Here is a 25,168-nt window from a genome sequence, read left to right on the forward strand (position 1 = left end):
TTTTAGATTTTTTTTTTCAAAACGTCCGGGTTCGATTCCCGAGCTGAGTACACATTTTTTTTAAATGTATGAATGCAGTTTTTCTTGTTACTAAAATCGATGACATGGTTCCTAAGAAGAGATCGTCGTATGTCTTATAGTTTCAGATTTTCCCATACTGACCGATCTGAATGCGCCACCTGTATATATATAAACAAGAATTGCTCGTTTAAAGGTATTAGATAGATAGATCGTTCTACAGCCGGCATTGTCAGCACATCTCATGTTCAAACATAGCCTACAATAATTTATAAATTAATATCTGGGTGACCGAGCTTCGCTCGGAAAACATATAAAAACTCGAAAATGAGCGTTTTCCCAGAGATAAGACCTAGCTAGATCGATTTTTCGCCCCCGAAAACCCCCATATAGCAAATTTCATCGAAATCGTTAGAGCCGTTTCCGAGATCCCCGAAATATATATATATATAAACAAGAACTGCTCGTTTAAAGGTATTAGATAGATAGATAGATCGATTAGATACGGGAGAGGAATGGCCGAAAAAGGTAAAAAAACAACTTATACTGTCGGTTATGTTGCTTTTTACTATCAATTTTGGATGTATGTGTACAAGTATGAATTCGAGGAAAATAAAGGAAATATTATGTTTTATTATATTATATTCTACATCGCAGTACTCGTTATGAACAAACATTACTTATGTTACTTCCGATATAGTACTTCTACTCAATTTTTGTTCGATCGCTCATGAGTTACAATGAGAGCACGTTACTCGATACATGTCACAAAACAAAAAGAGATATTTCTCTATTGATATCCAATCAATTTAAATAAAATATGCTAGCCTAAAGAAACATCATCCGTTTCTGCAAAAAGATTAGCAAATAGTGCGTAACATCTAACTGTACAGACACAAAATAAAACGTATCAAGGAAACATCGTCGGTATCCACATTATTCCACATGTTATATTTATTACAAGGTCTCGCTTACAGATGCATAAGAAACGAACAATATTCTCACTGCGTATCATAAAATCGGTGAAAAAGTCGCAATAAAAACCTAAAATCCACATAGTCATACTGAAAGTCTAAAAATATATTATAATAGATTTCAAATGTCTATACATAGATGAGTGTTCACTACGCGCTTATAACGAGCGTCGAGCGCGTCCATTACGTTACAATTTAAATACGCTAGAGCGGTCCGGCGGAACCGGACGGGCCGAGCTCCGCTCCACTACGGCGGCGCGGGCCGCTACTGACACACGCCGGCGGCCGAGCCGCGCGAGCGGGCTAGGTCGCATCCAAACCGAATACATGTAATATATATATAATATATAGTCGACGTCTGCCGCTCAGACGAACACCTTCGCGAGGCCGTCGGCGCCGGCGCTCGCGATGTAGGGCCGCAGCGGGTGGAAGGCGACGTCGAGGATGCTCTCGTCGAACTTCTTGCGGTGCGCGGTGATCTCCTGCACGCAGGTCTTGGTGTCGAGGTTCCACAGCCGCACGGAGCAGTCGTGCGAGCCGGACAGCAGGAACAGCCCGTTGGGGTCGAGCGCGAGCCCGGTGACGGCGTCCAGGTGCGCCACCATGGCGTGCGCGCAGCGGCCCGACACCACGTCCCAGAAGCGGATGTGCCGGTCCTCGTGCGCCGACACCAGCAGCGGCAGCGTCGGGTGCGCGCGCACGCGCGTCGCCGGACTCTCCATCGCCACGCGCAGCACCGTCTGCGGCAAACACACGCACTGTCAGTCGACCCGTGCATAACACGGGGGAAACAAGAGACTGTTTACACTCTGGGAGGCCCCGGACTGGACGCATTCGACCGGCGGAACGGGCAACATTCAAAACAGATTCATTCAATTCATTTTGATCGAACGCGCGAACTACCGAGCGACACAATCAAAATTAATAGATTTGAAAGCGGCGCCCGCCGCTCGCGCCCCCGGTCCAATCCGCGACCTTAGGAATATGTAAATGCACAAACGGCCTTTGATTTAAAAAGAAGCAATGTTACATGTACTTTAGATGTAGGGCATAGGAGTGCCTAATTTCTCACGTTAGGATTATTATTAGGTCAGCCGGATCGAATACTACATTACTTATTACAATGCATTACGAGTGTCGCGGTAACCGCTTAAAGACATGGTCGCCGATAAAGGCTTCGTCACACAGGCGCGTTTTCCGGGCGGGGCGCGCCGCTTTTACATACAAAACGCTCACGCCCCGCGCGGAAAACGCGCCTGTGTGCCGAAGCCTTAAGGCGGTTCGGGTACCTGTCCGGTCTCCAGGTCGTAGAGCAGCATGGTGGCGTCGCGGTAGACGACGGCGGCGCGCGCGCCGGCCTCGGCGAAGTCGGCGGCGGCGGCGGCGGCGGCGGCGGGCAGCGCGTCGTCGCGCAGCGTGGCCAGCAGCGGGCGCGGCGCGCGCGGCGCCCACAGCCGCGCCGTGCCGTCCGCCGACGCCGACAGCAGGCGCCCGTGCGCCGCCGCCAGCGACCACACCGCGTCCGTGTGCTCGCGCAGCACGGGGCCCTGCGAGTGCGAGGGCACGTTACACATTGGGAACAAAAAATGTCACGTTGTCTATCGACGGGTAGTCGAGGGCGCTTCCGTCGGCGTCGCGTACGAACGATCCGAACCGCGCCATGTTGCCTTTCATAATGTCATCTTGTTAAAAGAAAAGTCAACAAATTAAAGTAGCATTTCATCGTTTTCAACAGAATTTCCATTTCCATAGGCCACCCCAAACTAGCGTCTCCCGGGCGTCGGCGTCTAGTCAACTTTATAGCTGCTGCTCGACGCGACGTTGACGCGATTGCGCAGCGACGTCATTTTTCATACCGCTGACTAGACGCCGACGCTCAAAAGACGAGGTATGGGGTGGCCGGGCTGTATTTTATTTAAAGTTCTGGTACAGTCTAACAAGCGAGTGCGAGTCATGCGATTCATACACTAGAAAGCGACAACATCGTTCGCTGTCAAACATCGATTTAGTTAGCAATTATGAGAGTGAGACGTACATGTAGGTACATATTATATATTATCTATTCCGTCCTGCTGATTAGATTTTGTGTCAAATTTGCGGCTGAAGAGTCGCAGTTGGCTATTCTACGATGTCTTCAGACAGCAACACACAGCTTATAGGGGTTTTGTTTAAACGTAAGGTGTAAGTAGTGTAGTGTTGTCGGGCAGGGTGTAGGGTAGTGTGTAAGGTAGAGTGCATATACCGACCTGGACCTGGGGGTCGTACGGGTCGTAGGGGTCGGCGGTGGGCGGCGGCAGGTTCCAGACGCGGATGGTGCCGTCGAGGCCGCCGGAGAAGCACTCCTCGGTGCGCGGCGCGCCCATGGCCAGGCACAGCACGGGCGCCGAGTGCGCGCGGAACGTGTAGAGCGGCTCCACGTCCAGCCCGGCCGACTTCTTGGCCGGCACCGTGCGCTGCAGGTTCCACAGCTTCAGCGTGTGGTCCTCCGACGCGGTCACCAGCGCCGCCTCCGTCGGGTGGAAGGCCAGCGCTCGCACCTGTTCACAAACAATTACACTGTACTTGTCGAATACATAAAAACATGTCCACTCTGGAGGAGCTCCTCCGAATAGTGAGGCCGACTGTTGTAGGACCACGTTTTGGCCGGCCTTCATGACCGTTGGCTATTGAACACATTAGTATTAAAAACCGGCCAAGTGCGAGTCGGACTCGCGCACGGAGGGTTCCGCACCATCAACAAAAAACAAGCAAAAAAACGGTCACCCATCCAAGTACTGACCCCGCCCGACGTTGCTTAACTTCGGTCAAAATTCACGTTTGTTGTATGGGAGCTCCACTTAAATCTTTATTTTATTCTGTTTTTAGTATTTGTTGTTATAGCGGCAACAGAAATACATCATCTGTGAAAATTTAAACTGTCTAGCTATCACGGTTCGTGAGATACAGCCTGGTGACAGACAGACGGACGGACGGACGGACGGACGGACGGACGGACGGATGGACGGACGGACGGACGGACGGACGGACGGACGGTCTTAGTAATAGGGTCCCGTTTTTACCCTTTGGGCACGGAACCCTAAAAATGATATCCACCCGCCGCGTTTGTGTTTAAGAAATTGATACACACAAACAAAATGCCTTCCCGGAATTCGAACCCGGGACCTTCAGCTTCGTAAGCAGGGTCACTGCCGATTAGTCTACGGAGAACGTAATTATAACACGCAAAGCACTGACCCCGTCGAAGTGTGAGCGCAGCGTGTACTTGGCGTTCCATGTCTTGCGGAAGGACTCCTTGTTGGCGCCCTGCACGTCGTAGGCCTCCGGCTCGTTGCTGACGGTGAGCTGCGCCAGCTCGCCCAGCGCCAGCGGCTCCTCGTCCGCCTCGCCGCCGCCGCCGCCGCCGCCCGGGAACTTTACTGCAACACCACCACCATTACGACATTGCAATCCATATTAGTACATTACTGCAGACGCCGGGAAAGAAGGGCTTGCCGGGTGAGTAGGTATAGCCGGCCGACCGTAGGGAGGCCGGATAGTGATACGAAGCCGGCAAGACCTTTTCACGGCTAGGCATGTATAGTGCTTTTCTCAAACATGCAATGAAATAAAAAAATACACCACTCAAAAAAACAAATTTATAATCTTTATAATAAAAATCCAACTTCACAACAAAAGTTTTTTAATTTTTCTTCCAATCACGCCATAATTGTTTTTTTTTTACGGGTCGTCCGTATTTCGCGTGTGTAGTGTTCGAATAGACCTTATTAGGGCCATTATACACAATCTGATAATAAGAATCTCAATTTCTATAAATAAAATAAATGCAGAGGATTTTAAATATTGTCTATGGTCTCTGGTGACTTACGTATAGACAAAATTTTAAATTTATTCATCTACACATTGAATCATACAGATTCGTATTCTTAATATCAGTACGTTCGTGTATAACAGGCGTTAACACGGATATTTTGGTCCGATAACCATTCATTCACCAAAAATATAAAAAAAAAAAAAATTTAATTCGGCTGTTTAGTCTGTTCATGGACACAGACCCCATGTTTACATTAGAATTTAAAAAAAAATTACTTCCCGGCCTAGGCCTTCAATTTCGTATGAAATTCCTTTACAGTTCTCTGGAGTTGCTCCGCCCTAAACGTGATACTTCGAAGCCTGATATAACGCCCGGAGCGACGACATTTCATTGCATGTTTGAGAAATAGTACATTACTGCAGACGCCGGGAAAGAAGGGCTTGCCGGGTGAGTAGGTATAGCCGGCCGACCGTAGGGAGGCCGGATAGTGATACGAAGCCGGCAAGACCTTTTCACGGCTAGGCATGTATAGTGCTTTTCTCAAACATGCAATGAAATAAAAAAATACACCACTCAAAAAAAACAAATTTCAAACAAACAAACAAATCTTTATAAAAAAAATCCAACTTCACAACAAAAGTTTTTTTAATTTTCCTTCCAATCCCGCCATAATTGTTTTTTTTTTACGGAAGTCGTCCGTATTTCGCGTGTGTAGTGTTCGAATAGACCCTTATTAGGGCCATTATACACAATCTGATAATAAGAATCTCAATTTCTATAGATAAAATAAATGCAGAGGATTTTAAATATTGTCTATGGTCTCGTCTCTGGTGACTTACGTATAGACAAAATTTTAAATTTTTTCATCAACACATTGAATCATACAAATTCGTATTCTTAATATCAGTACGTTCGTGTATAACAGGCGTTAACACGGATATTTTGGTCCGATAACCATTCATTCACCAAAAATATAAAAAAAATATTTAATTCGGCTGTTTAGTCTGTTTATGGACACAGACCCCATGTTTACATTAGAATTTAAAAAAAAATTACTTCCCGGCCTAGGCCTTCAATTTCGTATGAAATTCCTTTACAGTTCTCTGGGGTTGCTCCGCCCTAAACGTGATACTTCGAAGCCTGATATAACGCCCGGAGCGACGACATTTCATTGCATGTTTGAGAAAAGTACATTATTGTCGATGTTCGGAAGTAGCTACTTGCAGGCTGAGGATTCATTTTAAACGGACGACCTTGGGAGTCCGTTTAATTGAATCCGAAGCCAGCAAGTAGCCTTCCAGCCGAGTCATATATAGTGCTTTTCTCAAAAATGGTGCAAGAAATACAAATATTTTACGGAACTTACAGAAGCAACGTTCTAATTTTCACAGAAAAAAATACAACCATTAAAAAAATTTGCTTGCCGCCTTTAAAAAAAAGAAGTGGATTTTTCTGCTGAAAATACGCCAACCTATTTGAGACACCTAAATAGTCGCGGTACCAACATTAAGCCTGTAACAGACTATCGCACCGCACCGCGACCTTGGAGCGTCGCACCCATAAGTGAGAGCGAGAAAGAGATATCTGTTTCTCGCTCTCACTTATGGGTGCGACGCTCCAAGGTCGCGGTGCGGTGCGATAGTCTGTTATAGGTTTTATAATAATAAGTGCTGATCATCTGTTTGGCTGTTTAAGGGACCTATGATTTGATATGGCCATTTAAAGTTTTAAAAAGTTTGGAACTCGTTAAATAATGGAATTTGTATGCGACATTGCAGTCCCGAAATCGAGACTGCAATGTTTTTAACTTTTTAATTTTTTGAATGACCATAAACTTTCGCGACCTATTTTTTAACCGGCAACGTCGACTTTGCCGTCCATTTTTGAGAAAAATAAGTTTTTGGTATAAGTTTTTATCGCTGACTACTTTTCATTCCACAGGCAACTAAGGGCTCATTTGGACGGTGCGAGAACTCGTATGCGAGTTACATTACATTGCGTCATTTGATCGGTCGGCTGAATTGACGTAACCTCAATGGGCCGGAATGTAACTAAAATCGTATACAAGTTCGCGCGCCGTCTAAATGAGCCCTTATGCTTATTGAGACAAATCTAACAACCCCAAATACAATTAGTTTGGGTTGTTTTATCACAGAGTTCCCATGGCCGCCTCCTGTCTCCATCATCAGATCAGCTCCATGTCATCATAATATTGCATTGTCATCCGATTAACATATGTATGCAGAATTTCAGCTCAATCGGAAATCGGAAAGCGGGTCAAATTTAGGTAGATTCCAAGATTTGACCCACACCAACTAACGACATAATATTAGTTAGTAATTAGTATTATATATAGGGCTCCTTGCCAACAATCAAACGTTTGGAATTGAACTGTGCGGAAATGGCTGTGTTTTTGTTGGACCCAAGACTAGGCCCCTGGCGTTTTGCCAATTTTATCGCAGTAAACCCATTCAGCTAAAATCATTCAAATAATTTTAAATGGCGTAACTTAAATTGAGCATTTCGTTTTAAAATAGTGTATGGTGTGAAGACGTAAATAAATACTTATTATTTCAAGAAAATACAGAAGCAATTAAAGATTATTTCCAATTAGAATAGTTGACATATATTTATGGCAAAAATTTCATTTTTGGTACAAGCTTTTATCGCTGACTACTTTTCTTTCCACAGGCAACTAATACTCATAGATACAATTCTAAAAACTCCAAACACAATCGCTTAACCTACTTGGAAATTTGACTTTGCCCGTGTCCACCACCATTTTGAAGTTCCCAAAAAAAATTGACATACTAATCTTGGGCCCCAAGGCTCGCCGCATGGTTACGTTGTTTTATCACAGAGTTCCATTGCTACCTCGTGTCTCCATCATCAGATCAGCTCGATGGTACCATAATATTGCATTGTCAGGACTTACATATATGTATGCAAAATTTTCAGCTTCATTGGAAGTTGGGAAGTGTGTTAAATTTAACTTACAAGATTTGACCCGTACATACATAGTTAGGTACATTGCAAGTTAATAAAAAGCTTGTGAAAATACCATCAAGCGCGGCAGGAATCAATACTTAAATAACGCTTTATTGAAATACCGCGCTCAAATACGACGTAGGATTATGGCCGTATGATTGCACAATCGCTACCAAACAAAGTACGTGTTCTCTTTGTTATGCCTTTTTTGTGAAATATGCAAATAGGTTATGAGTTGTTCTTGACGTTAGTAAGAACGTAGTGCATCTACCACAACTGTAATAAACATGATAGTTCTTCTGGTAAAATCTACTGTAGAGCACCGCTTGCCCCCACGCCCCGCGATGGGTCACAGCCTCCCACTTGCTCAGCTCGAAATATAATAATATCTATCTGCACAAACTGAAGGCTGTAAACACTGACAATCCAACCTCTAGACTGAGCTTAGGCCGATTCTATCATGAAACCGATGCTGCCAAAAATACGGGGGTGCGGGGGGACGAGGTGAGCGAATCCCGTGCCGTGATTGGTCCATTCAAAGACACGGACCAATCACGGCACGGGATTGTCTCGAAGATGGAGTAACGCTACCGTATGTGTGGCAGAGGGGGTAGCGTGACTATGCTATGTCTAGAGGTTGGATTGTCTGTGGCTGTAAATGATCTGTGGCCGACTGGCTACTAGGTACTCACCGACTGGATACTCGTCGCCCTGCCCGCCGCCGTCGGCCTCGCTCTCTGTCAGAGAGTTGAGCTCGTTGAGCACCTCCTCAGCTTCGTGATCCACCTCCTCGCCTGTTACAAACACAATTCAATCACTACACAGTAAACAAGCATGTTAGGATAATTCCATTATAGCTAGTAAAGACTAGCTATAATGGAACATCACGTATTTGACAAATGATAACGTAGAATGTGCATGATCCATTGAAATTATAAACAATGATATTATATAACCATAGATAGGTTATACTCATACTTGAGGAGCACAAAAAATACTTCCATATTTATTTTTGTACCTACGAAGAAATCTGTTATTTTTGATTAATTTTCTCATTCCATCCATCTCTGTCACACTCGTTGTTAAACATAAAGTCGTCTCTTTCTCTTTCGGTGTGCGGGAGCTCGTTAGCACGTGCACATTTCTCGCTTGTCCAGCCGCGACTAAAGGCAACTTGTCCAATTTGTCACAAGGTAAGCGCTTCAATTTTGGAATGCCTATAACCTATCTTGATTATATCATTGATTATAAATTGATAAATTTATAACCTAAAGAAAATACAATGAAATAAAAAATACTATTAAAAAACAGTTACTTAAAACTGTAAAATAAACCAATAACGCATCTAAACCTTACAATTAGCCGTAAGTAAAAAAAATCCGAAGGTAAAATCTAGGAAAATGTTAAGAGAAGAAGGATAAAAATATGGTGTAAACTTCCAAGAGTTCCAAGCCAAAACATTGTTTCTTTTGTTAAGGGCTCAAAAACCGCGACGCGGCGAGCCGGAAATCAAGGCCGTTCATACTTTTGGCCGAGCGCAATGTATGAATGGCTTCTAATTTGGAAATGGTAACAAATATGGTCTACCAGTGGATCCCTTAACAGCATGGAGTCGTTGGAGATGTCTGACGATCTGTCCTGCAGTTGACGCCTTTCAAATGATGCGATGATATTCAGACTGTGCGAGAACTCGCATGCGAGTTTCATTACATTGCGTCATTTGATCAGTCGGCTGAATTGACGTAACCTCAATGGTCCGCAATGTAACCAAAATCGTATACTAGTTCGCGCGCCGTCTAAATGAGCCCTAAATGTAGGAAAGTGAATGTAACAAGCGACCTTGTTTAGGCGCCGAGTGGTGCCCCTGCTTGGCGTCCAGGTCGTCGATCTCGTCCATGTCCATCTCCTGGTTGGCCAGGAACTCGAAGTGCGTGAACACCACCGCCGTGTCTTGCACCGAGAGGCCTTCCTCATTGTAGCCGCCGGCCGACGAGCCTTTGCGTTGTGGTTCTTTACCTGCCAATAAACCAGAATCTTTAGTGAGAAGTTGGTATGATAAAATGAGAAGGTTCACAAGTCAATTGAATGTTATATAGATGATATAGTAGTAGTAGAATCATTGGCCTTAGCGTCTATTGCAGACGATTTATGGTATAAACCGGAGAAATATCCTATTACACTGCCTGGGACGAAATTAAGGAAACGCAGGGATGCCCAGCACCTGCATTACCCTCTCGGCTTCACTGTCTTATCCCACAGGAAAGGCGAGGCAATACGTGTGGAGACAGGTCAGCTGCAGGAATCTGCCGCTTATTTCAGGTTGGACCCTACTCGCGCCTTACGGAAACTCCATTCCGGGTTTTATTTTGGAGTATCCTAGTAGTAGTAGAATAGTTTGATAGTATTAGAGACTGCCAAAATCTGGACATATTTGAGCAACCCTTGCATGATGAAATTGTTTCCATGAATAATTTAATTATCAAGGTGACTTGATATAACAAGACAAAAATGAGATATCCCTGTCTCAATATTTATTTATTTACTTTGAAGCTGAACTTACGTTTACGTAAGAAATATAATTTGAGACCCAGCTGCAAAAGTGCACACCTACTTTTACAGCTCGCTGTATATCAGCGAAACCTGCATACATACACGAAGATGTTTAAAGGTGTATGTGAGGTCCCAGCCAGGCCAACGTCGGGACTATAGCCCAATCCCTCTTTGCCCAGAATTATATGGGCAGAATTATAATTATACATACACAAGTAACTTAAGAGGCTCCTCCACGCCAATTACCTTCGATCTGAATCCCTTAGTTTTCTAATGTTTTTTGTAGCTTATCATATTAACAGCAATATCCCATATTTACTTCAAAGTTCATAGTCTTCGAGATATTTGGCATCAAAGTTGAAAAATGTTAGGCCAAAAAACTGGTTTTCTGGCCATAACTTGTGTTAATTAGTTTAAAATTAAAATCCTCGACGCGTTTTTCGAGATGTCAAAGACGAACCCAAATATGTATCATATATCTAAGATCCTTCACAAAAACTTGAAAACCACAGGTAGCCCCTTATTAAACAACTCACCGATATCATATTTGCGGACCATAGAGTTCATAGAGTAGTCGCATCTGTCACGTTGCTGCTTGTCATAGCTCCGGCAGTTGGGGTCCTCCTGCTGCTCCTCGTTGTTGAGGCCCAGCAGCGTGCGCACGCGGTTCGAGCGCACGTCCAGGATCGTGTCTGTATAGCCTATTTCCTGTTGAGGACAAATCCGTTTTTAATGCAACTGTTAATGCCAGAGCACACCAATATTTATTCATTTTACTTATATCAATGGCAATAAGATGTTTTAAACTTTTACTCCTAAGAAAGATAGGCCTCCATAAAAAAACACATACTTATTCGGAACTGCACATATGACAACAGAATTGCAGGTCTGCATCTGTAAACTCCAGTGACATCATTCATACAATAGATAGACTTGTAGTAAAATCCAAAAAAGTAGTTCACAGAGTCGTCGTCCCGTCATTTAGCAGCTATCTGATGCGCAGTTTGTCAGACAACATTTTTACATAATTGATTAAGAGCTATCATTCTAAGAATTTCAAAAATTACTTATAAGATGTATGCCGCCCAAAGGGTTATCAAATAGGGTTTATAGGTATTTATTGTAAATTATCTGTAATGTGACTAAATTGAGATGTATTTTGGTATGAATAAATATACTGTTATCAAATTCAAAGGGGGGGGGGCTATGACAGGTGGTTACCTGCAGGTACTGTTTGATGAGCTGGCGGCCCTGTTTCCACTGCGCGCGCTCGGCGGGCTCGGGCTCCGCGGGCGGCTCCTCCGGCGGCGGGCGCACGTCGCCTTGCTGCAGCTCCACTCCATACTTCAGTTTGTGGAACTTGGCGCGCTCCTGCTTCAGCGCGTACTCTAGCATCTTGATCCGCCTCACGAGGTCATTCTTTAGATTCTCCTGACCCTTCCTCTCGCCTTGGAGGAAGGCGATCCGTGCCTGGAATTATAAGATATGTATGAATATTGGATACCGTCAAACAATATTCGTAGACCTTGTCTTATTTGTATCTGTATTAAGACACAGACTGTGTACAACATTATTTATAAAATTTTCTCTAGCTCATATATTATGCACAACCCCTTTTGCATCCTAAAGGATGCCTGAGGTATCCTAGACCCTAGCAGGCGTGGCTCACTCCGCGATTTCGTCGCTTTGCTACAGGTAGCTAAAAGTACATCCGTTCCACCCCAATTTTGGGGAAAGCCATAAGCCGCGCGTGGCGCTGTCGCCACCTAGCGGCCATATCTGTGCTGATCGTAACAGACGCGTTTTGTTAGAGAGTGAGTCTTCTGTACTTAGTACTATTATTTATTCTGTAACGCTAGTTAGTTGTTTATGTAATTAGCCGCCATAGAGCTTGAAGTATCCATAGAGCTTGATTCCCACCAGCTGTCTAAATTCACACAATTATTGTGCACCTAATCTTTTTAGTTTGACTCTGCCACTTCAGTCATCTGACCTCAGCAGTTTAAAACCAGAGCAAAAAAATACAAAACTAGAAAGAAGTATAAAATTTGAGTACATATTTCATACATTTGTAATATGGCAATTAGCCACTTTTAAGTGTTTAGCAGTCACACAATGGTTTACTGAGACATAAACGCATATTGCTAGTTATACATGTCTAAAAGACATAGCTCAAAGCTATTTCTAGATTTTCTAGTATTGAGCATGGTCTAAATTAATTGGAGTATAAACTTCTTTCAGAGGATTACAATTAGCTACAACTATTTCCTATAGGAGATTATTATACTGAATAAGGTAGGCTTGATGTTGCAATATTCATTGTGACAGCACAATGTGTTCAGTCCATATTATTAATCTTAGCCACATATGTTAATAATATTATTAATATCTAGCAGATGGCAGATACAGTTGTGTGCAATATAAGTAATAGCAGTCAACAGGAAAATGAAAATTAGGGGAAAACTATAACTATAGATCAATTATATTGGATATTTTCTTATAATACTTCTGCATTACTTGACATTGTTTCAAAATTAGCTGTAGCCTTTACTTAAATAATATTGGAAGTAAAACAAAAATATCATGAAAATCGGCTTTTTTACTACCTCGCGGAAATTCTTATAAAAACTTAACAACCTACGAAAAAAATACAATTGTGTAATATTATTGTAACTTAGTATTTTGCCTATTATTTCCAATCAAAGCTTTACATCTAACTAAACCTATGTCATCTATAAAAAAATAAACTTTATAAGACAATTTTTTTTTTACTTCCAATATTATTTAAGTCAAAGTTACAGTTCATTTTGAAACAATGTCAAGTAATTCATAAGAATTATAAAAAAGATCCCATATAATTGATCTAAAGTTATAGTTTTCCCCTAATTTTCGTTTTACTATTGACTGCATGTTTAAGTAGATTCAAAAAGTCTATGACAATCTTCATCACTGCTATTATATTGCACACAACTGTACATGTAGTACAACAAATCAATCTACCAGAACACAGTGTATCAGAAAAAAGTTACTAATATATATTCATAATAAAATGTGTACTCAAAAAGGAATACCAAGACAATATTCATGGAATGTTTTTCCGTATTGGTTTTCAAAAACAATGTGAAACTGTTCATGCTATAAGTACAAGTCAGTCAAAATTATGAATTTTCAAGAACTTTGGTGAGAAAATTTTACAAATGAAGCTACAAGCGGGAATGTCAGTTACACATGTTTTAAATTGAGCACACTAGCTACACTGAAACTACCATTCACAGTCAATAATAATATTAGCCTGCACGCTATAAATATTACTTCATAATCATAGTGTTTGTACTAATTTGAATACAACTACTTACTCTAATGATAATTACATATATGTAACTAGACAAAATTTGATTTGCTAGAGTGTGTGTCAACGCTCTACAAAGGTAAGAAAGAGTAGCCGTCTCTTTCAGTTTTAAACGAGTAACATTTATGTACTATGCACTAAGTATAGGGTCTGTGCGGAAAGAGAAGAATCGTGGAATGTATGGGGCCCAATACATTCCACGACTCTTCTCTTTCCGAACATACTCTATGTTAAAAGCTTATTTCATATTAATAACTTTTGCCTATATAAATTTAAGACAAAACACACCAGCTTTATCTGTCTTAGCAATTTTAGATCTATAATATTTTACACACAATATTTTACTACATATGGTTCATCATTTGATATTTACCAGTTGCTATTTGGTGAAGGAAAACATAGTGAGGAAACCGGACTAATCCCAATAAGGCCTAGTTTACTCTCTGGATTGGAAGGTCAGATGGCAGTCACTTTAGAAAAACTAGTGCCCATGCCAATTCCTGGGATTAGTTGCCAAGCGGACCCCAGGCTCCCATGAGCTGTGGCAAAATGCCGGGACATCGCCACGAAGATGATGATGATGATTTTACAAGATAGCCTTTAATATTTTACACTCAATATTATTAATACCTGACTTTAATAATAACTATTTTTTCGTTTTCCCAGAGATAACACCTAAAGTCTATTTTTTTATTCAGTAGACTAAAATGACATTTCATAATATGAGATGATGATGATGATGATGATGATGTTCATACAATGAAATATCATTTTAGTCTACCGAATAAAAAAATAGACTTTAGCTAGATCGATTTTTCGCCCCCGAAAACCCCCATATATAGCAAATTTCATCGAAATCGTTAGAGCCGTTTCCGAGATCCCCGAAATATATATATAAATAAATAAATAAATAAGCAAGAATTGCTCGTTTAAAGGTATTGCAAACTATTATTCGTAAGACAATAAAGAAAACATGTTTTTAACTAATTGTAAGTTAAAAATATATTGTTAAATCCTTGAAAAGAATATAATACCTGCAACACCATCCAAAGATATTACTATCAAAACAAATAAGAACGTTTTAACTTGTAATTGCCATAAAAAGAAAAAGAAATGTTTTGATTTTTTTTTCTGCTCATTAAATGAAAGAATAAAACCTAGTTTAAGACATATTTTACAATATTAAACCATGTTTGTACAAAATTAGTTTATGTCCCGAACTTCTCGAGGCACCGAAGCTCATCTTAGTGAATAATAGCCATTATTTTCTAGTGGGCCATAAATAATGTAATGGCTATAATAATATTATATAGGTAAAATAAATAGGCAAAAAAATCATTCTAATCAGAAATATGTTTTGACAATATGACTAGCCTGGGTGACATTAAACTTCAAGCAATAAATAGATTTTTTTAAATTCAAAGCCAATTTGTTTAAGGGTCATTCCAGGTGATTTCAACAAATCGAGTGTGCCGTATGATTTTTGATTGGAATAAAAAAAATTGAGGATATACTTCATGGTAGCAGAAGTGCTGAACCACCACCATTTTTTTTTTTATCTTTTAATTTCCAAGTTTTGCCCATTCGAAGTTAACAGTGGGGTTAAATTCCTGCTTGTACAAAATCAGACCTAACTTTTTTTCTATAAAAGGTAACGAAATAATTGTTACTTGTTTTGATTAGGTAAGAAATGTGGATATTATACTGTATGACAAAATTTATCTGAATTAACTACAAAAAAAATGGTGACCACCCGAAGTGTATACCTAATTGGTCAATTATTGCAATTTTAAATTGGTTCTTGTGCCAACCCTGGTGCATATCAAATATTACTTTTTTCTGAAATATAAAGTACTTGCCGTGTTCATCTTGTAAAATAAATATAATTGTGTTAGATCAATTACTTCTAATAGAAAAATATAAGTGAAAATTGAGAAATTCGAAAAATGCTCATGTTTGACTTTAAAAAAATCCATGTGGAAGATAAAATAAAAATTTGATTTTAGTCAGCAAATATAGCTGATATCTTCGTAAATTAGATTTAGAAAAAAAAGTTTTGTTATTTTGCCTATTTATTGAAATATGATTTTTTTAACATGCTACTTTTTACAACTATCGATACAAAATGTTTTATGTTATAAATTAATAAAAATGGAACGGTAATTGGTCATACGGATATTATTTACGTTTTTTATGTTCAAATATTTTTTTTGACATGGCAATAATTTCATTTGTAAATTTAATGAGGGTAGAAATTCGACAATGCACTGTTACCTGACAAGGATTGTTAATCACTTGCGAATGTTTCTTAATTTAGCCGTGTAGTGAATAACCGACGCCTCAACCACGCCGTGGTACTGACAAATGGTGTTTATAATTGTAATACCTGTACGTTTAATAAGAAGACTTCTGTCGGTTTCACTTATTTCATTTATTGTTTTGAGCCATGATGACCTCGAAAAAGTCGTTTGATGACAATCTTCCCCTCCAAATATTCCAATTGAACAAGGCTCCATTGTCGAAGTAATTGAATTGTCAAATAAATACTTCTTCTTGTCAGTGATATATAACGAACAGTCAACTATTAATAACACAAGCACTTACTACAAAGAGTTTGCACCACTTCATTATCTCCTAGATAAATACGATTTCCTATAGAACTTCGATAAGGATTATTGGGCCGTTTACTTATGTTCGTAATTTAGCCATGTAACATGCAAATAAAGCTTGTTAACAAGTCAGGAGGCGTCGGTTATTCACTACACGGCTAAATTAAGAAACATTCGCAAGTGATTCACAATCCTTGTCAGGTAACAGTGCATTGTCCAATTTCTACCCTCATTAAATTTACAAATGAAATTATTGCCATGTCAAAAAAATTATTTGAACATAAAAAACGTAAATAATATCCGTATGACCAATTACCGTCCCATTTTTATTAATTTATAACATAAAACATTTTGTATCGATAGTTGTAAAAAGTAGCATGTTAAAAAAATCATATTTCAAAAAATAGGCAAAATAACAAAACTTTTTTTTCTAAATCTAATTAACGAAAATATCAGCTATATTTGCTGACTAAAATCAAATTTTTATTTTATCTTCCACATGGATTTTTTTAGAGTCAATCATGAGCATTTTTCGAATTTCTCAATTTTCACTTATATTTTTCTATTAGAAGTAATTGATCTAACACAATTATATTTATTTTACAAGATGAACACGGCAAGTACTTTATATTTCAGAAAAAAGTAATATTTGATATGCACCAGGGTTGGCACAAGAACCAATTTAAAATTGCAATAATTGACCAATTAGGTATACACTTCGGGTGGTCACCATTTTTTTTGTAGTTAATTCAGATAAATTTTGTCATACAGTATAATATCCACATTTCTTACCTAATCAAAAAAAGTAATAATTATTTCGTTACCTTTTATAGAAAAAAAGTTAGGTCTGATTTTGTACAAGCAAGAATTTGACCCCACTGCTAACTTCGAATGGGCAAAACTTGAAAATTAAAAGATAAAAAAAAAACTGGTGGTGGTTCAGCACTTCTGCCACCATGAAATATATCCTCAATTTTTTTTATGCAAATCAAAAATCATGCAGCACACTTTTTAATTCAAATTTGTTGAAATCACATGGAATGACCCTTAACAAACCAGTTGACTATAAACATTCTAACATACACTCTAATAAAGTAGATTAAGTTGGCATTATAAGAATGTAACATTAAACACAGACTGTTACAGTAACCATATAGTATGAACAAAAAGCAAGAATTGAAGAATTTCTCTAACCTAAGAAGCGGAGGGTAATTGAATTAAAAAATCATAAATCATAGCAAATTATCAAAAACTTACTGAAGCTTTGTTAGTAGTTAATTAAAAACAAGTGAGCATTATAATATTAGTCATTTTAAATTGTCTAGAAAAGGATTGATGAACTAATCAATAATTCCATATGGTTGGCCTGCAATAATTGCGTGCAGGTCAGGCATTTACGAATTGCACACCAAAAGTTAACAATAAAAAAAAATACAAATTAGAATACACTAATGCTATGCCTATTAGTAGTATTCATCTTATAATAACATAAAAAATGTTAAAAAGTATTGAAATCTTCTTTGGTAGGTATAATATAAATGCTAAACATAAGAAATGTATCTCAATATCAAAACAAAGAAAATAGTACTAAAAAACAAGTTTGATCACCTCAAATTCTGCTCTGTCCACCTCCCATTGTGATCTCTCGAGCTCGAATCTCGCCCATTCGTGTTGAATAAAATGCAAAATCCCAGGTATCGAATACTGGACGCTTTGGCTAGGTTCGTCATTCTGTTTGTTGTTTATACTGACTCCGATTTGAGATCCCACTTGGCCTCCGTTGTGATGAGATACGGAGCTATCATCCATGGCTGTGGGGATTTTCATGACATGGCCACCATTACTGAACTTGTCACAGACCTATCATATAGAACTATAAAGACAAACTACGCGAAATAAAATACTAACACATTATTTTACTATATTTCAACTAAAGTTCACGTAGGTGACACCATCTAAAATATTTTTTATCGACGAATTCATGAATGACAAAAATTATTGCATGACGGAATAGAAAAGTCGAAACGACGTCCGTCCGCTACATTGCTTTTTTTTCGTTTATGTGTTGCCACTGTTGCCCACTGACTGAAATGTAATGTTTCCCACATACAAAAAAGTATTTTTAATGAAAAAAAGTTTGATCAGTTTAAAGCCATAACACACTACCGCACCACACCGCGACCTTTAAATGGAGTCTAGACGGGACAATTTTTCGCTAATCTAATAAAACTGTCCGATCGAATCAGGCCGTGCGGACGCAAACGCCAATTTGATTCCCCGATCAAATCTGCAGGTGCGGACACAAAATAGCCAATTTTCGTAGTTAGTATCTATGGAATGCAAATTGGTGAGTAAAGGGTATAGCCGGGTAAGCATGGCCAAACTGCCCTTAGCGAAAAAAACAATTTCCTTTTACTGGATTATTAACCTATGTATATGTAGTGCTTTCACCAAATATTAAGCCTCAAATGCTTCAGATTTAAAAAAAAAAATGCAAAAAAAGAAAAATCATTTTTATTTTATTACAGCCAAAGTACTAATCCGATTTCTTTGTAATTTGGGTATGTTGTATATACCATTAAGGTCGCTTTCTGAAAAAATTAATATTGAATTATCTCTTAAAATAATAGCAAAAAATTTAGATGAAAATTTTCAGAAAAATAAAAAAAATATATGCGAGATAGCGACAGTTATCAAATTTACATATTTCATGTAGAATTTAATAATGTTTAACATATATTTTTTTCAAAAATTAAAATCGGGATTAACAGTGTTAAAAACTCGAATTTGTAACATCCCATAATACCTTCTCTTCATACAAAATAACTTGTACGTTATACTAGAAAGTTATATTCCCAACGCAATTTGAATTTAGAACGCGACTTATTTCGCTGAGCGCGGACCTTAAACTCCGTGGCTGTATGCGGCTAGGGCGAACGGCATTCAGAGATTTAAAAAGCGGCCAAGTGCGAGTCGGACTCGCCCATGAAGGGTTCCGTATTTAGGCGATTTATGACGTATAAAAAAAAACTACTTACTAGATCTCGTTCAAACCAATTTTCGGTGGAAGTTTACATGGTATTCTCTTATTTTAGAAGTTACAGGGGGGGGGACACACATTTTACCACTTTGGAAGTGTCTCTCGCGCAAACTATTCAGTTTAGAAAAAAATTATATTAGAAACCTCAATATCATTTTTGAAGACCTATCCATAGATACCCCACACGTATGGCTTTGATGAAAAAAAAAATTTTTTGAGTTTCAGTTCGAAGTATGGGGAACCCCAAAAATTTATTGTTTTTTTTTTATTTTTGTGTGAAAATCTTAATGCGGTTCACAGAATACATCTACTTACCAAGTTTCAACAGTATAGTTCTTATAGTTTCGGAGAAAAGTGGCTGTGACATACGGACGGACAGACAGACGGACAGACAGACAGACATGAGGAATCTATAAGGGTTCCGTTTTTTGCCATTGCGCTACGGAGCCCTAAAAAAACGGCGCGGGAACAGGAAAATAGGCACGAATTTTATACAGAGCGTTAACGATTGAAAAATGTCTGTTCCTTTGATGAATAAAATACGTCACATTCTAAATTCAAATTCGTAAATACTGCGTTCACAATATACTTCATTCGTTTATGACTACTTAGCTTTGCTTGTATGAAGAGAGAGTATTATGGGATGTTACAAATTCGAGTTTTTCACACTGTTAATCCCGATTTTAATTTTTGAAAAAAATATATGTTAAACATTATTAAATTCTACATAAAATATGTAAATTTGGTAACTATCGCTATCTCGCACGTATTTTTTTTATTTTTCTGAAAATTTTCATCTCAATTTTTTACTATTATTTTAAGAGATAATTCAATATTATTTTTTTCAGAAAGCGACCTTAATTGTACAATTTGTACATATATACAACATACCCAAATTACAAAGAAATCGGATTATTACTTTGGCTGTAATAAAATAAAAATGATTTTTCTTTTTTTGCATTTTTTTTTTAAATCTGAAGCTGGATTGGAATATTTAGTCGTACAACTGTTTCGTATTTCACGGCCGATATGGCGGCGCCCGTGTCTGCTAATAGTTGGAATGTGGCATCTCTAATTACTACTTCTAGCGAGCTGTCATATTTGTATGCATATATCGAGTTAGGGACGAAAAAAATCGTAACTCGGGTTTTCAGATGTATTTTGAGTTTCCCGATTTTCATTAGATGTCGAAGGTTGGGGTTCCTGCTCTTCTGCTACATATATATTTGGTTGACTGTTAGATCCACGGATAAATGAGTTACCGGATCTGCCTCTATGGAATCCTCGGCTCGGATTATTCAACCCGCGACCAATATTACTCTGAGCGTACCTACCTCGCGAGGCCCGGTTCGTGTCGTACGAATACCGCATGTCCATATTGCTGGTCATTCCTCGCCGCGGGCTGTAAAAACCGCGGCCTGCGCGCCGGTGGTACGACTGACCTGGAAAACCTCTTTGATTGACGAAGATTGAAGCTTCGTCGCTACCTCTTGTGGACGATATCTCCTCGTCCTTTGCGGCCTGAATTGCGTCCTTTAATGTTGGTAGATTCCTAGCTGAGAGTATGAGCCCTAAATTTGGGTTCCGCAACCCATCGGTGAACCTTTTTACTGCCAACTTTTCGTTGATGGGTTTCAGTACCTTATACGCATTTTGATCACCGTCAGCTTGAGAAATCGTTAAATCAACAAATAATTGCTCAATTTTTGTACCAAATTCATCAATAGAAAGTGAATGTTGCTTTGCTCTCATCAAATTACTGTGTATAGCTGTACTTGACTTTTTGGTCAGGAAATTAATTTTAAGGTCTGAAATAAGCGATTCGCAATCTGTGTATGATTGTGCCATTCGCAATTTAGCACTCTCGGACAAACGTGTTTTAAGTACGAATGTAACTAACTTAGGAATACTGTCCTGATCTAACATTGATTTGTATAATTCGATAGAATCAATTAGCTTTTTTGTAATATCCTCCTCTCCAGTCATTACAGGTAAGAGGTGGACCGCAGTTTTGAGGTCGAATTTCTCCATGGTGTTTGACTTTGCAATATGACTGCTCGTACAAAAATGTTGAATTTTATTATATGTACTTTCAATTTTACTACGTAATTCGTTGATAGCTTCTACTGTGTCCGGGTTAACATCTCCTTTCAAAATATTAATGTCTATGACTTTGGAACACGTTAAAAACGTATCATATAACTTATTAGCTGTAGTTAGCTTTTCCTTTAACTTTTCTTTTGTTCTTCTTTCCAGGCTTAACTTAAAAAGATTTTGCTTAAATTGGTTTAACTCATCATATAAATCTGTAAGCTGTTGAAGCATCGCAAATTTACTCAAAGAATATGATACGTTTTATATTCGTTATATGTATAATAGTTAATCTAAGACATAAAATTAACTCTATTAACTTACATTTTAAACACTGAACTTCACTTCACTTTCTTTGCACTTAGTATCAGCGTGCCACCTGCGCCGTAGAGAGCACTGGGTCCTCGTTGAAATAAAAAAAAATGCTCCGTTACACTTCCTCCGTCGGCCCGGTCTTCCTTCCCCGTCCAAATGATCGCCTGAAGGCCACTTGACCGTTAATTTCCCTCCGGATCATCTTCTTATGGCATCTCAAGTATATTTTATACAGTCCGTATATAAAAATCAAGCAAATGATGACAAGTATGGTCAGCAGGATTATATTTGTATTGCTGACATGGAATGCCAAATCCTTCACTGTGGCATTTGCTTCGTTGCTGCCTCCCGACGCTGTCTGGGCGATAATTACTTCCTGTGGTTTAGATGTACCTGACCCCATCTTAATAACACTAGCGTCGCGTCATTATTAACGAGTTTACACCATCTACGCCTTAAAACTTCATGAGCAAGTCCACTGTAATTGTTCGATTTATAACAAAACACTGTTTTTGATTTTAAAGATAGTTCACATAGTGTTAGTTTATTTAGTCCTCACATCTTAATTCAACCTCGCACTCGCGGAACGACACCGCTGCCTTAAAAGGCAGGGTCGCCATGTACGGACGGCGTTAATCAAACAACAGCTTCGATGAAGATCATGTTTTATTCTGCTCTAATTGGGCAAGATACATGTTTTATATGCAATGCTTACGTACTAAGTATATACTACACCACAATTTGAGGCTTAATATTTGGTGAAAGCACTACATATACATAGGTTAATAATCCAGTAAAAGGAAATTGTTTTTTTCGCTAAGGGCAGTTTGGCCATGCTTACCCGGCTATACCCTTTGTGTACGTGTGGACGCTAGATGAGATTGGCGCCAATTATTTTCCTGATCAAATCGGTCGATTTGCCCAGCTCGTCTGGACTCCAAGTTAAAAAGCCCGACCATGGCTTGACCAGAAATATAGTATGATCATTGTCAAGAGGGCGCTGTTATTCTCTTGTATCTAAGGGCGACACATGGGTGACAGTTCAGTATAGTATGAAAAAATCAGGAAAAAATTCGTTCTAGTGAAATTCCGCAACATGGCGTGTGATATATTCCTGGTCAGGCAGGAAAGAGCAGCAAGTTTCTTTATCTACCTCTCTATCCTTCGAATAAGCAAGAGTGATAGAGGTAGATAACGAAATTTCGATTTTCGTGTTTCGCGGTAGACCCTGGGATTACGATTGCATGATCACTAGATGTCACTATTCAGTACTATTCACCATTCTTTACTAAGTATTTAGCAGATAGCGTCAGCATAGCTTGCCCTGTCATTCCCTAGATGGGGTTGGCAACTGTCAAAGGTTAGCATAGATGGCGCCATCATAGCTTGCCCCTTTTCCTATGAGATTTGGCTTAAAGCGCTGGCATCCAGGGCATTAAACAAAAATATAGATGGTCAAACCAATTTGTCAGTATAGCTGGTCAACCAAATCTTGTCAGTAAAAAAAGGCGCGAAATTCAAATTTTCTATGGGACGATATCGCTTCGCGCCTACATTTTTCAAATTTGCCGCCTTTTTCTACTGTCAAGATCTGGTTGACCAAGTATAAATAGGAACCGAAAAAACTATACTCATCCTTTTCTTTTGGGTGCTAGTACCAGTGGCGTAACTAGGGGGGGGGCTGGGGGGGGGCACGTGCCCCGGGCGCCGTCCAAAAGGGGGGCGCCAAAATGGGCAAAAGACCTCCCATAGAAAATGGACCAGCCAAAATGTAGGAAACAGTCAAATTTTTTTTTCGCGACTTAGGGGTTGGTCTCATAGTAAAAATTGCTCAGATAATCCCAAAACCTCCCTGGTAACGGAAATGCAGTTATTTTTTAGCGACCCTGTATACAGGGTGGTCCAAACCTTGACGTCCAAAAAATTTTTTTAGAATCCTCGTCGTTGGTTATCAGAATATACCCCATGTATGTTAGCCGATTTTTCGTAGTTTTCGAGTTTAACTTTTAACTTTTGTTAAAAATTCCGGGGTGAAGCTTTGCGTTTCTTTTATGCCTTCTAATAATTGTTCGTGGTATTTGCACTGATAACATGAAGTAGCGATGGGGAAGTGACCCCATAAAATAATAGTAGAAATAACAAAAGAGGATTTTTGTAATGAATTACTAATTTGGAAGCTTTGCATCTCAGTTCCTTTGACGGCGACTCTGTCAAATTATGACTATTAAGTATCACTTTTTTGACCTTTTAAAAAAACGTAGGGTCTAGCAGTTTCTAAAATGACCAAAAGTCCTTGAAATCGCTTGTATTTTTTATTGACCGAAGCGTAAGCGAAGGTCTACGTTTTGACTCGGGCATTTTGCTTTTGTATGTCCGGATGTTCTCCTCCACAGGTCACAATTCTCAACCGATTCTTGTGAAATTTTGTGACCAGATTCTATGAGTAAATTTTTTTTTTTTTCGATCCCGTTTTTGGAAATTTTTAAAAATGGAGGAGTTGTGATACCTCGCGCTTAAACAAATAGTTGTATCGATATCACAAGAGTATTTTCTTTTTGAGACATATTTACATAGTAAATGGAAAAAATGCAGAAAAATTGTATTGCTGGTTTAGGCGGTATTTAGATATTTAGTTTGTACTCGAGAATGAGTAGCCGAATTTCGTCAACTTAGCTAAGAACTATCATGGCGCATTTTGTAAACAGTCGCTTTTTTTGTTTGCACACAGAAAGTCTGGGTTCGATCCCCAGTAAGACATAACTTTTTGTATTTTTTTTTCCTTAACATTCGTAATTATTTTTTTTAATAAATTAAAATCTTTGTATTGTTAATTGATCAAACCACTGTGTGGAGCTGTCATCGTGCACGGTTCCAATAAGCTATGCTCGCGAGGTCTACAGCTCACAGAGCCACTAGTTTATTTAGGTAAGGGCAACATCTAAGCTTGACATGCTTGAACGTAAGAGTTTGTCTTTTTTCCCAACTCAGCCACGTGAGGATGCTGATTTTTTTTAGCAACTGCGCCGGTTGTGAAGGATTATGTTACAAAAAAATATTCAAAAAAGTTCAATATTTTTTTTTTAATAAATAATTGCTTCACCCCGGAATTTCTCAACAAAAGTTAAAAGTAATAAAAATAAAAATCATAATTCGAAAACTACGAAAAGTCGGCTAACATACATATTCTTATAGCCCACAGCGTGAGAAATCTAAAAAAAATTTTTGGACGGCAAGGTTTGGACCAACCTGTATAACACATGCCGTGCCAACATCGTTCGTTCTGTGATACTAGAATGCCGTGAAAAACCTGTGTCAGGTACTTATTGAGAGTTTCGGTGTAGGATCGGGAGAATTTAGTCCAATTCAATCCCACCAAGGCTCAATTTTGCGCGTTTACCGCTAAGAAAACCTCATTTTTCAAGG

General features: G+C 39.1%; 1 protein-coding gene across 2 annotated transcripts; it reads right to left on the minus strand.

Annotated features, from left to right (window-relative positions):
• Window positions 1–565: 565 nt before the first annotated feature.
• Window positions 566–18,348, minus strand: LOC134650172 (striatin-3). 2 transcript variants are annotated; one of them, XM_063505049.1, is made up of 9 exons: window positions 17,908–18,348; window positions 11,563–11,811; window positions 10,878–11,049; window positions 9,631–9,807; window positions 8,488–8,585; window positions 4,227–4,403; window positions 3,239–3,529; window positions 2,282–2,539; window positions 566–1,732 (listed from the first exon to the last, which is right to left on the minus strand). In XM_063505049.1, exons 1-9 carry the CDS (start codon window positions 18,124–18,126, stop codon window positions 1,358–1,360), a joined length of 2,016 nt encoding a protein of 671 aa, XP_063361119.1. In that variant the 5' UTR covers window positions 18,127–18,348; the 3' UTR covers window positions 566–1,357. The 2 variants fall into 2 exon arrangements, with proteins under 2 accessions (XP_063361119.1, XP_063361108.1); XM_063505038.1 differs by having other exon boundaries at window positions 4,227–4,408; window positions 8,484–8,585.
• Window positions 18,349–25,168: the final 6,820 nt, after the last annotated feature.

The sequence above is a fragment of the Cydia amplana genome, chromosome 1, assembly GCF_948474715.1.
Source record: "Cydia amplana chromosome 1, ilCydAmpl1.1, whole genome shotgun sequence".
Taxonomy (NCBI): domain Eukaryota; kingdom Metazoa; phylum Arthropoda; class Insecta; order Lepidoptera; family Tortricidae; genus Cydia; species Cydia amplana.